The sequence below is a fragment of the Hyalella azteca genome, unplaced genomic scaffold (assembly GCF_000764305.2).
Source record: "Hyalella azteca isolate HAZT.00-mixed unplaced genomic scaffold, Hazt_2.0.2 contig2483, whole genome shotgun sequence".
Taxonomy (NCBI): Eukaryota; Metazoa; Arthropoda; class Malacostraca; order Amphipoda; family Hyalellidae; genus Hyalella; species Hyalella azteca.
The window spans coordinates 293,433-312,072 of NW_025932756.1; the positions used below are offsets into that span (position 1 = coordinate 293,433).

Here is an 18,640-nt window from a genome sequence, read left to right on the forward strand (position 1 = left end):
CTCTCGAAATTCAATTTAGTACCCGTCAATCAACATCTCGTATGGCTCCTAATGTGTAAAATCCCACATCTGTGGATGTTTAAAAAATGGAGGGAGCTACGATGTATTTTGTTGAATTTTATGGAAATAATTATAAGTAACACGATATATCTGTGTTACACAATAAATTCTGGCAAGATTACATCAGTATATCAGCTGTCGCGACTCAGTATATTTTATAGTATGATAAATTAAAAATGTGCCAGGATGAAGCTTGAATCTTATCTTTCACATTTTGTAAACATTGAATTTCAGTGATATACTTAATGAACACAAACAAGTTGCTTTTTTCAAAGGAAACTTTTGATATTAAGTGATTAAAATATAAAATTTATAAAATTTTACAACTTCTTCCTGTTCGTTCATGTCGTTGGCACTCTTGCTTTGCTCCCGTTATACTCGTTATTTATTTTTTTGCCACCTGTTCAGCTGACTTTTGTTTTTCTTTTCTTTGCTTACGTAGGAGTTTGTGCGTCTAAAAGAGATGGAAGCTTTAGCTCGGAGAAATTTATTTGTAGCTAAAAGTACCACTCAAATTTTACTCCAAAATTCACCTCACGGCGTTGTTTTCACCGAAAATCAGTTAACAACTTGTGAACTTGACAATGTCAACTTTGTCAAGATGACTCAAGAACATAACAATAACACTGTTTAACTTTAACACACATGACTAATGATGACATATTGATAATTGATGTAAAGCTGATGAATGCCTGAATGCATAGTGACAAACCAGAGATTTTTTAGCATCAGTTCATTTTTAATTTCCTCAAGACTTGAACCAATTTCTTATGTAAGATAATGCTGGTATCCATGATACTTTGCTGGTCTACTTATAGTACTCAATAACATGTATAAAAAAAATTTTTAAAGACCACGTTTTTCATGTGGACTAAAAAGTAGAAAATAATTTTTCGGCAGCTACTGATCTCCGTTTGATTTCATTCTCTTGGTCTTTTGTATTTCAGTTAAAATATTTTACAACATCTAAAACGAAAAACGTGGGGCGCATATGTATTTAATTGTTTGTTGATTACTTGATATGATGAATATGATGGTTCATTGAATATTTGATAAGTGTATTGCTGATATATCTGATTTGAGCAAATTTTCTTATTTACTGTTCTTATATTGATTTATGTTCTTTCATCCAATATAGGTAGTTTGAAATGTGTATAAGTAATTCAAGCAAGTAAAGATATGAATCATGAATAACGCAGCTCAGGGTATGTAAAAATTTTAAAAGAATCAAATTTGGAGAATTTTAAATGAACGCGTGGACTATATCTAATGAATTTAAGAGGCATATTAAGACATTTGCAAAGAAAATGCATTAAGTATCTAAATAGTTCAACATTAAATAGCTCACTATCAAATCAAAGGTATATGGAGTAACGAATAGTGATAGAGTAATTCGAAATAGTGGTTGAATTCAAAATTGAAATAAAGGCATGTCTAAATGAAGATGCGCCCCACGTTTTTCGTTTTAGATGTTGTAAAATATTTTAACTGAAATACAAAAGACCAAGAGAATGAAATCAAACGGAGATCAGTAGCTGCCGAAAAATTATTTTCTACTTTTTAGTCCACATGAAAAACGTGGTCTTTAAAAATTTTTTTTATACATGTTATCTACTTTTTAGTCCACATGAAAAACGTGGTCTTTAAAAATTTTTTTTATACATGTTATTTTTTGTATGGGATTAGTCGTATTCCAATTGTGTATTTCTATTCTCTAGCAAGCATATGGCAAAACAAATAAACTGAGTCTATTTTATTTATCGGCTAACTCTGCCTCTCATTAGAATGAAGCTAAATAATAATCCCTCCGCTCCACTCCGTCTTGTAATATTACAGTAATGAGGCTGGACTGATGGCAGTTGTATTCTCTTATAGCTGATCATCGTGACGCTGCTGCTGTGGGACCTGTTAGGCTGGGCTTGTATGGCAGGCCTCGTCGTCATCGTGCTCTTCATTCCCCTACAAAGTGAGTTCAGTTGTGCTTACTAAAATCTTTAAGCTAGCTAGTAAATTCAGTCAGTTGTGAACCACTGAGCACAGTCTGTCAAAGATTTATATTTAGCCCATGAACTACTCTTCAAACTAGTTATGCCTGCGACTCGGCTAATTTATGTTAATAAATCTGTCTATCATGTTTTAAGATAAATAGCACGTATTGTATTACAGGCTTCATGGGTAAGATTTTCTCGCGGCTGCGGCTGCAGACTGCGCAGCGCACGGACGAGCGCGTGCGCGTCATGAACGAGATCGTGAACGCCATGCGCGTCATCAAGATGTACGCCTGGGAGCTGCCCTTCGCAGAGATGGTCAAGAAGTTCAGGAAGTAAGTTAAACTTTAGTCTTGTAATATTTGCATGCAGTGCAATACTAACGTGTAACTGTAGCTGGCCGCTGCTTCGCAGGCTGTGCCGCTTGTTATTTCCATCAGACAGCTCTTTATAACATCAGAATGTAAATCATGGCCGAAATAAATTTCTTATACTGGGATATCTCGTGCGTCTGAAGAGAAATAATCTAATTTATTTCGTTTATCTCTGCGATAATTCCGCGTTTGTTTGTTTCATGGTAATATTCTAGGAAAAACAATCTGAATAATTCTTAGGGAAATTATCATTGCTCAATTAAAAGTTGTAAATCACATTTGGGCCAATAACTATTGCTAAGACTGTGCAGATGGAAAATTGGATCGTGAATTTTTGCGCAGCCAGTAACATTTATTGCTGCATCGCTACCCTGAAAATAATTCAATTAAGACCACCAACTTGTAAGCTCTAATAACTACGATTTGCCACATCACATATGCAATACATCTGTCTTACTGAACGAACTTGCTTTCATGTGCGACACTCGCAAGGAAGCTTGGTAGACCAGACCAGCAAATTTGATATCAAGAAGGGTCGGTCAACTGCAGTACTTGGGTTAGGCGAGTGCTAGAGTATGTCATGGCAAGAGACCTATAATTTCGTTTGTTTTTCACTATCTATGTCATTATAAAATCACAGTTCAAATACCACGCATGCTTTATTTGATGTCTGATACTATGTGCAGATCAGAGATCGACGTGATCATGCACACGAACTACTACCGTGCCGTGAACATGTCGCTCTTCTTCACGTCCGCGAAGCTGGTGGTGTTCCTCGCGCTGCTCACCTACGTTGTCACGGGCAACGCTCTCACCGCCGAGAAGGTAAGCTTATCTGCCTGCCTCTGTTAGTGATCTCGCAGATGATAATCAAGAATTTTATATTATATATGCTTCTGTTTTTCGTAATCACCTAGATGATCATCAAGAATTATATATTATATCTGCTTCTGTTGTTCGTGATCACGTAGATACGAGATAAAGTTGATTTCGCATAGAAATTAACGGTAATCGATGTGCGAATAAAGTTACTTTCACATATTCTTAACAATGCAATGATTTTCATTCAGAAATAGATCGTCAAAACGTCAGATTAACATTTGACAATTTGATGTTATTTCTTTGTAAGCACAGAAAAGATCATGGAATCTGCAAATTATATGCCATCTTCTAGTTAGATTTTAAAGATGCGTAGGACTGATCTTCTAGATAACAAATTCCTATCCTAAATTGTGTGTTGGCAGGTGTTCGTGACTAGCGCTCTAGTGAACAACGTGCGGCTCGTCATGACGCTCTTCTTCCCCATGGCGATCTCAATGGGATCTGAAACGCTCATTTCCTGTAGGCGTCTACAGGTAAGAACCGCTTATTTGACCTCGACATTGGTTTATAAGAAATCTTTTTGCCAATGTTGTTAAAAAACTAGTGTTTCTCTAATATTTCTCTTGTGATGGGAGAAAGTAATATTATTAAATTTTAGGAATTGTAAATAAAAGCATCCGTCTAACCATTTCCAGGAATTCTTCGAATTAGAGGAGATTGGCAGTGGACTTAAAGTTGAGCACGTCGAGGACATCGGCCCTAATGAGGTGCGTGGAGCTGCTGGCCGGACGCTTGTTTCCTCGTTGGCACTTGACGGTCATAGTATTGCTAGTAGAATTGCACTAATACATTGATGCTCGGGCAAAAATTTAGAAAATATAATTGGATTCTGTATTATCTGTTCGACCTTATCTGAGTTATATTTTATATTTTGAGTTGGAAATTCAATTTTGTTGTACATTCTTGAATAAAAGCGAATTCTTTTCCGTATGGCTAGACTTGACAAATACTAAAATTTAGATTCTTTAGTTTACTATTTTTCTTTACTTTCAATCATAGAAAACAAGTGTTGATATTTAATTCTCTGCCTATTATCGTGCAGAGCGCAAGCGTCCAAGTCGAGAATTTGTCAGCGAAGTGGACCGAAGAAGCGACCGTCCTCACCCTAGAGTCCATCTCGGTCTCGGTCCAGGCGGGCGAGCTGCTCGCTGTGGTGGGGCCTGTCGGCTCAGGCAAGGTAGGGCATAACTATTCCTCTATTAATTCAATTTATATGAAGTGTGTCACAGTAAATAACTAATGAAGACACGTGTACAATGGGTGACTGGAAAGAAAAGTGGAATTGTTGTTTGAGCAATTGGAGTCCTCCTGGGTCTCAGGAGCTTCAGCTGGAGCAACATCAGGTTGCTCGGTCTCGAGGTTGCAAAGGTAATATATTTGCTTGCCACCCGCTGCAAGAGGCGGCGGGTGGCGGGACCATGAGCATAGGGGACGACCGAGGTAAACTGTTGGGCGGTTATATTCCGTTGTGACGTGAGAGGCTTGTCGTTTAACACGCATCCATGGGCTGGTTTGGAGGTGGTCAGTCACCAGAACAGAGCCATTATTATTTTTAATTAATTTATCTGTTTAATTTCTATTATTTATATCTAGTACTGCTTATCAGCCATTAATTAAAGACTCGCGTTGCTGTCATTCAGGGTTCCCTTCTACACGCCATCCTGGGGGAGTTGCCGGCGCTCGAAGGCACCGTTGCCGTCAAAGGGAAGATCGCTTACGCCTCGCAAGAGCCGTGGCTCTTCTCAGGCTCCGTCCGACAAAATATCCTCTTCGGGAGAGAATACGACGAGAAGAAATACGGCGAGGTCATTAAAGGTACGCAGATGTGCTCTGGTGGTATGAAGGATATTACTTAGTATGGTTTATAATTACTCTCTTATATTAATGATCATAATATCAGTTGTTATATTCATCCAGAAATGAATATTTTAATAAAGAATCATGTAAAAATTACTCATCTGATATTAATGATCGTAAACTCAGTTGTCATATTCATCCAGAAATAAATAATTTAATGAATAATCGTGTAAATATGTTCATATTTAGATAAAACAAAATATTTTATGACTTATGTATGAGTTGATGGATTGTTTGTGCTAGTGTGTGGGCTGGAGGCAGACCTGCAGCTGCTGAGCGAAGGCGACCGCACGCTTGTGGGCGAGCGCGGCACGTCGCTCAGCGGCGGCCAGAAAGCGCGCATCAACCTGGCCCGGTTAGTTTGTGGAACTTGATTTAAACCATCTATTGATCTAATTAACGTAGGTATTTATTATTTATAATACTAATATAAAATCAACCATTGATCTGATAAGCTTATTTATTATATTCGTGTCTTTCCCAATGCGGTAAACTTGTTCAGGATCGGCTATTTTAATATTTATGCTTTCTAAATTAACCAAACTTGATTACCGGTCGGTGTATGCCTGCGTCCACCATCTAAGCATCCATTAAATTTATATATATGACGTTTAGCTGGGGACGTCTTCAAATTTTACAATTTTTCCAACAACAACGTGAATACGTTTGCTCTAAATTTCAGAGGGATGGACAGATTTTTTAAATATTCCTCTCTGAATGTCAAATCCATAACAAAGCGAAGGGCTGATTTACACCGGTTTCTCTGTGCTTCATGGAATCGAAATCATTGCGTACGGTGCAATTTTGCAATTGTCATGATATATCAATAAAATTACTCTAATATATACCGATAAAGTTACTTTCTTTCAATAGTTAGCCCGGCGTTGTCCACAACGTATAGTTGAAAAATACAGTTTTGCAACTTTTAGCCGTTTAAAATGCGCAACAGTTTAGCATTTTCAATTTAATTCAACATATGTTCAAATTTAAAAATTTGTACACATGCTAATACTAAAAAATTTGTAGATTTAAATTTACGAATCTATATATTCCAATTCAAAAATGTATGCATTCCAATTTAAATTACTGTTTTCCTACTTTGAATAAATTTTCATGTCCAGGTAGTATGTTCCCTTTTACGTATGTTATTTCCCTATACGTCAAGTACCACAATTATTCGCACAGCTCCTACAGCTATTTATGGCGCCAGGCTTCAAACACATAAATAAAATAAGATTGGATTTTTATTTATGGTAAAGGCTTCTTGGTATTTATATTCAAATTACATACCTACCAATGAATAAAATTTATTTAAATATTAGTGAAACATTGGTACTCAAATTTAAATGGTATACTAATGTATACAATTCATATAAATATTAGTGAAAACATTCTTCTTACCATGTAAAATATTTTGAATGTGTTACCCCCCAACCTTCTTGGTGTTTAAATATAAATTCTATACCAATGTATACAATTCATATAAATATCAGTGAAAACATTCTTCTTACCATGTACAATATATTGAACGTCTTACCCCAGAGCGGTGTACATGTCGGGGGACGTGGTGCTGCTCGACGACCCCCTGAGCGCCGTGGACACCGTCGTGGGGCGCCACCTCTTCCGCCGCTGCATCCGCGGCCACCTGCGCCAGAAAGCTGTCATCCTCGTCACCCACCAGCTCCAGTACATCCGCGCCGCTGATAACATCCTCGTTCTCAATGAGGTTCTTGAAATTATCCTTTGTTCTCTAGGTTGATATCGTCAGAGTCATGAAGGTATCAAGCATTATCAAGCTATTCGCTCTCATCCAATGGTGCATAACCTCGGTCTAAAATATAATATTTTAGATCGAAATATTTTTGGCTTTGAGAGGAGTCAAATTAATGAAAAAATTAATCCCATAGTTCCTTAATAATTCACTATTTTGAAGAACATATATACAAATGAAGATAATGCAGCGGTATAAAAATCGACACGTCATTTATATATTTTTTGCCATCATAATTTATTTAAGAATCTAAATTTTTTATTTGGTCAAGTTATCCAAATCACACCACACCATAAGCAGAAAAAATTCCCACTTTTATTTACGACCGTATAGCTGACGCTGAAAACTCTTCACATCCACGCACTATAGGGACTTATCTGTTAAAGATTACAAGAATGATGTTCTTTCAGGGCCAATGTGAAGCTTTTGGGACTTACCACCAGCTGGTGAACAAAGGCTTGGACTTCACGTCGCTCCTGCAGGAGGAGAAGGACGATGCTTCCAACGCAGGCTCGATCTGCCTGCCTCCTCACATCAGCAACAAGAACCTCCACAACGCGTTGAGACGTGCGTTTTTCTTCATTCCGTGGCCTGATTTTACAGTATTATCTCCATTGCCGTTCAGAGTTTGTGAGGCGTAGACTTTCTTTGGTGGTAAGAGTGGTGTTCTAGCAGTGAATAAAACCTATTGCTACGTAAATAAAGTATGAATAAATACTGACACAAGTAAGCGTTGATAAAGCCATGGCAGCATTTCGACGGTTGTTATCCACCTGGTCACTTTTCTGATCTCGACCAAAATTTTCACAACTGTATACGGCTTTCGATTCCGCCAACTCGCTGCTCCAATTCTTGGCGGTCTTAGCTACTCGGTCATCCTGTACTGACAAGATGTGAAAACCAAATGCTAATTTGAGAAATTATTGTTTAATTAAAAGAAAAGTTAATATCGCTCATAGGTTCGATTTTCGCCGTTGAAGCACAAAATTTGATGAGCCTCCCCTTAGGACTTGCCTGATGTGGGTGAAGGAGAAATTTTTATTTGTTAGTGTGACTTAGTAACATAACATAACATAGTGATGTCGGCTCTGAAGTGTAGGCCTGATGTGGCCTGTCGCCGATTCTTTTCCATTTCGTGCCTTGTTCATAGATCTAAACTCGTGTCATTTGACCGGATCTTTTCATGACTGGCGATAGTTTGAAGAAGCTACTAGACTTCCACCNTTTCACGCACTAGAATTTGTCGGGAATAAAACACTTGTACTAGCCGTTTTTCTCACTATTCGCACAATTTTGATTGAACTGCACTAACATTGAACCTTTCACTGAAATCGTTTCGGTACAAAATTCGCGAGATAAGTCAAACCGGCATAGTAAGAAGTGAGAAAGTTGGGACCCGCAAACACTACGTGCGTCCTCGATCACTGCCAGAACTTAACATCAACTGCCAGAACTTAACAATGACTGATGAATGACTTTTTTCAACTGATATTATTTTATAATTTGTATATTCCCATGTGTCTATTGAAGTTCAGGAAATCTATAAAATGTTAAGTACTTTCGAAAATTAATGCAGGTGGGTCGAATTTGAGCCGGCAAGGAAGCATCAGGTCCATAGGAAGCAGCTCACTACGGAAGAAAGGGGACAACCCCATGATGTACGACTCGGCTCTCAGCATCGCCGGCTCCGTCACATCCCTCGACTACACTCATGTGTGTACTCATCTTGTATACTTACGTGACTCATCAGCTGTGTTGGGACTAATGCACGTTTTTAGGTCACGTTTGTACCTCCATCTTGTACGCGCGTTGGTCATTGCTCTGTAATGTTGTACGTCAGCAAGAGTACTCGATGTTGAATACTAACTAGTTACAATTGGCTATCTTCATCAATCACACATATTTTCACCAACAGGATGCTATGGACGACACGACCGAAACCTTGGAGGAAAATTGGCGGAAATCTTCGTCTAAAAATAAACAAGCTGACGATGTCAAACCCGAAAATAAGAAGTACACCGAACTGCGTTCCACTGGTTCGGTATCCGGTAAAATTTATCTCAAGTATTTCCTTAATGGCGGCCACTGGATGGTGTGCCTCGCGCTGGCGCTCGCGAGCGTCGCTACGCAAGTGCTCTACTCGACCACTGACTACTGGCTGTCTTATTGGTGAGTGGCGGGCCACTCTGTCTTATTGGTGAGTGGCGGGCCACTCTGTCTTATTGGTGAGTGGCGGGCCACGCTGTCTTATTGGTGAGTGGCGGGCCACTCTGTTTCGTTTCCCCTCCAGGGGGCCTGCGCCTTCGGACAGTTGACGGTAGACAGGACAATGTCTGCGAAAACATGTTTGGTCATAATTTTGCTTAAAATTTCTTAACTATGAGGTAAACTCAGCAAAAAGCAAGTGGTCGAAGCTCCTTTTGCTCGTTTCTTTTCATGTTTTACCGTGTCTATCCAGGACCAACGGGGAGCAGCTTCGACGGACCACCTCTGCCCTCAACTCTACTCACGACTCTGCCCTCGACTTTCCCCTCAATACTACCATCAACTTTGCCCTCAATTCTACCCTCAACTCTACGCAGTCGCCGCCAGAGCCCACGCTGCCCTCAGGTTACCTCGATACCAAAACCAACATCATCGTCTACACTTGTGAGCAATCAGTAATATACGTATATATAGCCTCAATTGCGTTTGTTTAATGTAATTGTGTGATTTGAATCCGCAATTAATATATTCAGTTTTTATGTAGTGGATGATATGGGTAGAGACCAGATATCATGTTCTCAAAACAGTACATTTTTTAAACGCCACGGTTTAAGTGATGAATTTTTACCTTCACTTCAGTGAAGAAGATGTCAAAAACGTAATCAATTTCTCGTTTTGAATATCTTTAGCGTTGATTCTTACGTTTCTACCTTTACTGTCTTAACTGGTTTAGTATTTCTGCTTCATCAAATTGGGTGACAGTCCGTCTGCTAAGCTGAAGTACTGCATTTATTCTGCTGGCCGAAGATTTTTTTAAATAAAACGCTTGTGTGTTAAAAACCATACCTTGATACCTAATAAAAAGTAAAAAATTGCATATTAAAAAATAAATAAAAGTGCCCAATAAAATACGCCTTAAGCTCCGTTGCTGCTAGTTTCACTTATTCCTGCAGTCCTACACAATCACGGATTGTGCTGAAATTTATGATTATTCTATCTTGGCTACTAAGCTCTGAAAACTCCTTATTGTAAACAATAATTGATATTGTTGGTACAGCGTTGGTGGGAAGCTTATTCCTGCTGTCGCTGGGCCGCACGATCCTCTTCTTTGTGATCTGCATGACGTCATCCAAGCGACTACACAACAAGATGTTCTCGGCCGTCATCAGGGTCCCCATCCAATACTTCGACACGCATCCAATCGGTGAGCCGCTCAGGGTCCCCATCCAATACTTCGACACACATCCAATCGGTGAGCCGCTCAGGGTCCCCATCCAATACTTCGACACACATCCAATCGGTGAGCCGCTCAGGGTCCCCATCCAATACTTCGACACGCATCCAATCGGTGAGCCGCTCATCGTGTCCATCCAATAGTTCGACACGCATCCAATCGGCCAGTCTCTCCCCTTCAATCGGAACTGGTGTTCCCCGTCGTCCGTCAAGACGTTTGGCTCTATCGGCTGGGACGTAATATTCTAACATAAAATTTATTTTCTGAATTACTCTAAATTTAATGAGGCTGTACTCTCATATTTGCCATTGATAATGAAATGTTAGTGAGCACCATTTTTTTCCTACTGAAGTTAGTTATGAACTTGAATTGATCGTATGCAGTTTGTTTCATGCAAAGAAATGTTCAGGCTTTGAGTAATTGATTGTTCTTTTCAGGACAAGTTTTGAACAGGTTTAGCAAAGACCTGGGCCAGATAGACGATCTCTTGCCCTCTTGTTTTTGGGATTTCTTTGAAGTAAGAATCTACTTAGGATTATCTATCTACTCTTTATGTGGTTTGTCTTCCTCTGTAGAATGGCTTCTAGATCAAATGAGATGTATCATTGATTGATGAATCTGTCTGGCTTTACAAGATTGTATTGCTATTAAGTGTTGATTAGCTGCATGATTATCCGCTCTCCGTCTTCCGAAGATCTCGTTTTTCTCTCTTGCTTTAATATACTCGTATTCCTCAATGTGGGAGAATATTTGTTGACACTGTTGATAAGAGTGCTAGTGTCAAAACCCTTAATCATAGTAAGAGCCATTGGACGCACAAGTCTGTTCTCATATGAGCCATCCATTCGTTTGTGTTCGCTCAGTTGAGCCATATCTTATCCTACATTGTTTGATAGATGAATTAGTAATCTAGTCAGGTGATACATCCTTGAGAATTGTAAGTAGTTATTTGTAAGTAGTTTTGTTAGTAGATCGGCGAGCGGAACATTCGCGCCACTAATTCTTCGTGGTGGCGTTCAACTCGTAACAGTTATTCCCGTATGGCAAATGGTGGAGGGATGCTGAAGGGATGAAGTTGCGTTGCATTCGTACTAGGATATGAGTGATGAAGCAAAGCTACTCATGATTTTGCTAAAAATTTTATTGCTCTATTAACAATCGTGCGTATGACTCCTTACAACCATATTCTTAGCTATTTGTTCATAAATTGCATATTGAACCGTTCAATTGATGTAACTTTTTTAATGTTGATACTTTGTGACATTACGACGTAATTGCGACAAATGCTTCATAGTTAATAATGTGACTCCTGTAGTGCCAAGGGGAACGCGACGCCCAACTGGCTGTGCTTCTGCTTTTTTTGTGATTTAACCGAGAATTAAATGTGATTCTATGTGATTTTACGTGCTGGTTTTCTTCTTGTGTTTATTCAGCTAAAATTGAACATAGTTGAACGGTGCTAGTATTTTCTGTTGCATCGCGCTAGAAAATGTGTTTCATTGCAGGTCAGATCCTGAACAGGTTCAGCAAAGACTTGGGCCAAGTGGATGAGTTGCTTCCATCCACCCTTTATGATTTTTTATGTGTAAGAAACCTGTCTTGTTCTGTTCTTTCATGCTTCAAGCTAATCTGAAATGAACTAACTTGTTCAGATTATTTTTCTTAATTTCACAAGTTCCGGTTTCTGCATAAAGTCCTGCAAGCTTTTTTTATGCATACGTTTACTTGTCAATCTTGAAAGTTTTGTTGAATGCAATCGCACGCGAATTATATTTCTCCCTTTTCTTTACTAATATTCTAAGCGTTTGCATTAAAATCACTCGGCTGTTCGAATATAAAAATAACTACAAATTCAAAGCAGTAAAAATAACCGAAATATTCACCATATCTTCGCCGGAAACGTTTCGGAGTGCAGCTCAATCGTCATTTCTAAACTCAGAATTTAAGTACAATCAATTAGTGCAATCGGAATTCAGAGAACAGGTTTGAAAATAAAAATTGATTAGTAAAAGACATGGCAACTTGGAATAATCAAAATAGGACAAATTTGTTTATATATAGATGAACTTATCATGGGTAACAATAATGACTGCATTCAAATAAACCATTACTTTTTTAAATAAAAATATACACTTTTAGGTCGGAAACGTCGGAAGTTGATTCTAAAATTGGTTAGTGACCGTCAGATAAAGTGCTGCTGTAATTATGCGCTAGTAAATTTTCAGTTGGTAACTTGTCACTTTGTGCTCCGCCAGTCTAGGATACAATTTGCGCGACGTCTTGTGCGCATATAAAGCTATATGTACTGATTCGGAATTATTTGCCATTAATACATTAATAATAAAATTTGGAAGGTTTTTCGTGAATAAGAACCTTGAACTACTTTCAACATAGTCTTGCATACTGGCTCGGGGGCACAGTGCTGAAATGAACAACGTTCGTGTTATGATCGAAAACAGGTTCATAATATCGCTCATTATATTATTCTATTTTAATTTATCATTCATTATATTATCTAGTGTATTAAAAAAACTTGTATCTGATTGCTACTTAACAATTACAATTCCTGTTTCCGACTTGGTAACTTCAGAATCCGTGCATTTTTTTTTAAACAGAAACTTAGCTTGCATAGTGACGCCTTTAGTTCGTATTCACTTGAAATGGTGAATAGTTTAGTTTGTCAGCTTGTGATTATTTCTCTTGCCAGTGTTTTACTCGTTAATTTAGCTTTAATAATGCCTCCTTTACATTCTCTTTCTGCTAATTTATAGACTTTTTTTTCTAGAATTTTTTAATTGACCATGGAGCTGGACTTGGAAACGCTTACTATAAAGTTACGGTTAATATGTGCTTCCTTTTCTTTGCTGCTGTTGTTATGAACGCAAAACACTATGCTTGCTCGTATTTAATCTTATTTACGCATGATAAACTTTTTAATTTCTTATTGCGCTTTTGTATTGTCTGATTTCTATGCTTATTTTATTCGTGATTGTCTCCTCAGTTGCACGTTTTACTACGTATTGTGTTTAATTTCTTATGATGGGATTTCTATACAGTTTGCTGTTTACAGTCATCGTTATTTGGTCTCGTTTTATGTTCTTTCAATGGTCTCATGATTTAGCACCCTGTTTTGACAAATCAGTCTTACGAAAACGTAACACTTGATAGTTTTTAGCCCCTTTTTAGCCTCTAAATTTTTGACTATACAAATTTGAATTACTTCCACTATCATTTAAATCCAATGTTTCATTTGCTAAATCGTCATGCTGGCACTACATTTTGTGCTGTACACACCTAGCCGATTTCAAAATAGAATTCAGTCAAAATTCCTGGCTTGCTCGTTATTAACTCAATGTATCATAGAATTGCTGATGGTTCTTAGCTTAAAAATGCTTTCTTGAGCGAGGTTAATTTTTACACTTGGTATGACGGTTGCTCCCGATTGCAGATCTCGCTCAATATTGTGGGCATCATAACTGTCATTGCCTCTGTGAACCCTTACCTGCTCATACCCACCTTCATTCTGGCCGGCATATTCTGGTACATCAGAAGGTTCTACCTTGGCTCTGCCAGAGACATCAAACGGCTTGAGGGCATCAGTGAGTAATGATTTCGATTAAAATTGTGTGTATAATTCAAAATATCACCAAATTTAGCCTACGCCTGATGGCCCATGATTAGGAGGAAATCGGAATTGAAAAGTTAGTAAGCTTGCCGTTCATGTTGCATTGCGAGGCTAAAGTTGAATACCGGGTTAACCATTCAAATTTTCGTAATGCTTTATAATTCAAGTTTCGCGTTTTGTGCAGCCCGAAGTCCAGTTTTCTCGCACCTGAGCACCTCGCTGCACGGCCTCACCACCATCAGGGCCTTCAAAGCACAGGAATCGTTCGCCAAGGACTTCGATGACATTCAAGTGAGCCAAAAATACTTGTGGTGCTTACTTGTATTCAGTATCCAAGATCATCTGTAGACCAAAACTGCCAATGTTCACTGAAACTTTTTAGTCCCGTCAGCTTTTGATTTAAGTGTTGTTACTGACAAACCGCTATGCACAAAGCAAGTTAATCCGTTTCCGTCTTTCCCAGGACGTACATTCCGCAGCCTGGTTCTTGTTTATCTGCACGACGCGCTGGTTTGGCATCTACTTGGATTGCTTATCGTGCCTTTACATCGCCATCGTTACGTACAGCTTCTTGGGCAACAGCCGTGAGTTCTTGATCATCCCCTTCATGGAAACACTAAGCATGTAGACTATTGTGGAATTCGACGCCTTCATAACTAGTCATGTTGTGATTTAGTAAGAGCAACATCCGATTATTATCAAGTAATTATTAATTATTATTTATCAAGTAATATTTTCGTCTCCGCTGTACCCGCTGTTTATCTTACCCTCACTTCTTCCAGTCGCATTTTTATGTTCATAAAATTTTTGTTATATATGATTATTATGTAATAAAAATGATTGGATAACAATTGTTAATGTTATGCGATATTGGCACGGTATTGTTCCCTATAGAGAAATAGTAAATTGTTAAACTTTTTTAACTTTCAAATTTTTGGTGAATTAGGGTTTGTTAATTAATGAATGGTTCCATTGTTCTAGATTCTCTGGGAGGAGACGTCGGGCTGGCGATATCGTCAGCCATGAGCTTGTCAGGAATGTTTCAGTGGGGAGTGCGTCAGTCAGCCGAGGTTGAAAACCAGATGACGTCAGTCGAGCGCGTGCTGGAGTTCAGTAAACTGGAACCAGAGGCGCCACTCACCACTGAAGAAGGTAAGCGTGCAAAACCTTCCATTGACTGCGTCATGTTATGCTTCAAATGTAGGGAACTAATGCAAATATTTGGAGCAGAATTTCTTTACGGTTTCTTACTACGATGTACATAGGGTGTAAATCCTAGAATAATTTTTCTTACACCCTTCTGAACATTTAAATCTAAGTTAGAATTATAATAACAGTTAACTGCAAATAAATAGAGCTGATGGCGATGCCTGCATAAAAATTACAATTTTCCTGAAATATATATTCAAGTATTATTTTGAAGCTCTTCATAATCGCTAAGTTTTATAAAAGTGCCTACGATAAAGAAATGTAATAAAACTCAGTAATTTTAAGCTATGAAGGTGTTGAATGTCTGCATTTCCAATTTATTTAAACTATTTTTTTCATTAGACAAGAAGCTGGACCCGCAGTGGCCGCGTTCTGGCAGCATTGAGTTCATTGACGTGAGCCTTAAGTACGACGAAGCCAAACCTCCCGTCTTGAAGAAGCTCAACTTCGCTGTGTCGTCTGGGGAGAAGGTGACTTTCCCCGCGCACGTCTATGCCACGGCAATGTTTTTAAATTAGAGGCAGCTTTACATAACCCGATTTGAATGGGCGTTAATTTCTAAATTCCAGAGCACTTTCCGTTTATTTCCTATTAGACGATTTTTTTAAACACAATGCCGATCGATCAATATTTGCGCTTTATCTGAAAGATGTATACAAATTCCATTAAGAATTTAAGTTACATATATGTTCAAATGGTGGGGAGTTTATATACAATAACCTCCCCACCATTTGACTTCATCATTCTCCTCTTTTATTGCTAGCTCGGCTCCTCTTTCTAATGTGAGCTCTTTCCCTCCGCTGTTAAATTATCATTATACTTGCTGCTTTAATGTCATTTTGTGCCCCCAGATCGGCATCGTGGGACGTACAGGAGCCGGAAAGTCTTCCCTCATTTCGTGCCTCTTCCGCCTGACGGAGCCGACCGGCCAAATCATCATCGACGGCGCTGACGTCAGCAAGTTGGGCCTCCACACGCTACGTAAAAACATCTCTATCATTCCCCAGGTTTGCTCACGCACGAATTATGTTCATAGCGTTGATACTTGTGAATAAATGTTTGGTTTAGTTGCAGAATCTCCCTCAGTATTGCACTTTGTCGAACATTTTTTTCCTAACCATATTTTTATAAGAATATTTGTACCCGTGAAATGATTGAGCATGTAAATACTTGCTTATTTTGTTTCAGGATCCAACTCTTTTCAATGATACATTCCGCAAAAATCTGGATCCATTCTCTCAGCATTCAGACGAAGAACTTTGGCTTGCGCTCGAAGAAGTGAGTGTATGGACCGTGTTGACATCGCTATACGATTCGTACGACTATAGTTACACACTATAGTTACACAGCTCGAATAATTTTTTAAGTGAAATCAACGAGTGTTATTTGGATGAGGTGTGATAGTGATAAGAATTAAAGCGATTAAAATACCGTCTAATGAGTGTGTCGTACGACTTAAGCCTTTAATGATCTTATAGGCAATTCTTATCGCGATGGCCGCAGGTGCAGCTGAAGGAAGCAGTGCAAGAGACCCCCGGGGGGCTGGAGCACGTGGTGTCGGAGGGCGGCAGTAACCTGAGCGTGGGGCAGCGTCAGCTCGTGTGCCTCGCCAGGGCCATCATCTCGCATAACCCCATCCTGCTCATGGATGAGGCCACCGCCAACGTCGACCCCAAGTCAGAAACTACCTTACTTTGGAGTGTCGACAGCGTGTTTTTCTTTCTTTGCTCGGCGTCCGAGTTAGAACAGAATTTATTTCATCTAATTTGCCGTCTGGGGTTTCAATTCAAGATCGATTGTTTTCCCGCAGTTGAATAGTGAAGCAATATTATTCTATAATACGTTCTTTTCCTTATGGATGATAAATCTTGCCTGATGAGTGCATAACTCATCTCACGTGTTGCGGTTCACGTGATTGTTCGCATGGCAGGACGGACGAGCTCATCCAGACGACCATCCGAGACAAGTTCCGGTCGTGTACGGTGCTCACGGTCGCCCACAGACTCCACACCATCATGGACAGCACCAGAGTCATGGTGCTCAGCGCCGGCCAGCTCAAAGTAAGAGGCCGCTTTTTTCGCAGTCTATTCTTAAACTTGAATTCAATGAATATCAGTTTTTATATAGTAGTTCTTCAGAATATTTTACGTTAAATCGACACTCGTGGAACGACTTGGCAATGCTACGTCAGCAAATTAGAATAAAATGGAAAAATATATACCTACATAGAAAATAATCCATTGAACAGTCTATATTTTTAATTCCTTAACCAGGAGTTCGACGCCCCACACTTGCTACTCAAGGACAAGAAATCTGTGTTCTCTGAGCTGGTGAGCCAGGCAGGTACATCCACTGCATCACACCTAAGGAACCTGGCGTTAACGGCCTTCTCGATGGCCAGCGCCGACGATGGCAAGAGATCGAGCAGCAGCAGCACCAGCCCAACAGGCCGTAGCCCTGTTAGCGTCGCCAGTGATCTTAGTCCTGTAAGCTTAATAACTGCAAAAGATGTGGACATGACCCATATTAAAACCACGTCAGAAAGAGGAAGCGATAAAGACTCAGAGGCCATAGCGCCATCTAGCCCAAGAATTGACCCAGAAGTTGCGTCTGCCAGTCACGGGTCTATCGACGAGCTTACTAAATTGTAGAAACATTTAAGGCCGTACAAATATCGGGGTCCATTCATCTTTGGTGTAATGATTGTTGATATTTTTCTTACCATGATAAATTCCCGTCCATTTAATGGCTGGTATTTTTAATAGTTAATCGCTTTTACTTCTTATTACTTTGATACTGACGATGTGAAAATGAAGGATGAGAAGTCGGCAATTATATTGCAACACCTTTGTGAATCTTATTGGATGTTAAAGTTTCAGTTTTACGTTAAACTAAGTCTCCATTACATTTTACCGTAAAATAAAGGAAATTTTACCATATGCCTGATTCACTGGTTTTGGTACCAGTGGACGTTGAAGACTTCAGGGACGTGATCAGTTTCGCGACGTGTTAATTATGTGGTCAAATTGAGACATGATGGAATTCCCTGCGTAGCGCTTATTATTGCTATAATTTTGAGTTGGAAAATGCCTACTTTCCTACATGAGTCAGCTTGCTGTCTTACGCGTTGAGCATTCTACGTCAAGCTTTCTACTTTTTGCGATTCTCTAATAATCTTGTCAAGTAAAATAACTATTCATCACTATGAATTGTATTAGGTAATTCATAGGTGCCAATGTTTCGGAATTGGACCTGAGAATAGCCTCGCTTACGATTATTTGTAAAAATTTCTTGATACAATTAAGAATCGGTTTAAAATACAAATATGTGCTAGTGGACCTGGATGAAACCTAGCGCCTTCATATTTGATTAAAGGAACGAATATATTGTTGAACATAAATTTCGTCCTCATTTTCCATATAAATTGATATCACA

The 18,640-nt window shown here is 39.0% G+C and overlaps 1 protein-coding gene across 2 annotated transcripts; it reads left to right on the forward strand.

Annotated features, from left to right (window-relative positions):
* Positions 1 to 1,934: 1,934 nt before the first annotated feature.
* LOC108671272 (ATP-binding cassette sub-family C member 4) lies at positions 1,935 to 18,605 on the forward strand. Of its 2 annotated transcripts, none has more exons than XM_018158771.1 (25): positions 1,935 to 2,026; positions 2,227 to 2,383; positions 3,109 to 3,247; positions 3,667 to 3,777; positions 3,940 to 4,011; positions 4,347 to 4,481; positions 4,945 to 5,119; positions 5,405 to 5,516; positions 6,704 to 6,887; positions 7,343 to 7,499; positions 8,509 to 8,645; positions 8,848 to 9,101; positions 9,391 to 9,581; positions 10,195 to 10,341; positions 10,809 to 10,888; positions 13,820 to 13,970; positions 14,181 to 14,287; positions 14,460 to 14,580; positions 14,978 to 15,148; positions 15,548 to 15,675; positions 16,057 to 16,212; positions 16,394 to 16,483; positions 16,709 to 16,881; positions 17,136 to 17,265; positions 17,479 to 18,605. In XM_018158771.1, the coding sequence occupies exons 1-25, from the start codon at positions 1,984 to 1,986 to the stop codon at positions 17,854 to 17,856; spliced, it is 3,699 nt and encodes a 1,232-aa protein (XP_018014260.1). In that variant the 5' UTR covers positions 1,935 to 1,983; the 3' UTR covers positions 17,857 to 18,605. The 2 variants fall into 2 exon arrangements, with proteins under 2 accessions (XP_018014260.1, XP_018014259.1); XM_018158770.1 differs by lacking the exon at positions 10,809 to 10,888 and adding an exon at positions 11,877 to 11,956.
* Positions 18,606 to 18,640: the final 35 nt, after the last annotated feature.

What these genes read in the sequence shown, in the direction of transcription:
- LOC108671272 (XM_018158771.1), top strand. Translation starts at nt 1,984, where the DNA reads ATGGCAGGCCTCGTCGTCATCGTGCTCTTCATTCCCCTACAAA. An exon ending in AGGACATCGGCCCTAATGAG is followed by an intron (nt 4,012 to 4,346) that starts GTGCGTGGAGCT and finishes ATTATCGTGCAG; the next exon opens with AGCGCAAGCGTCCAAGTCGA. An exon ending in GACTACTGGCTGTCTTATTG is followed by an intron (nt 9,102 to 9,390) that starts GTGAGTGGCGGG and finishes GTGTCTATCCAG; the next exon opens with GACCAACGGGGAGCAGCTTC.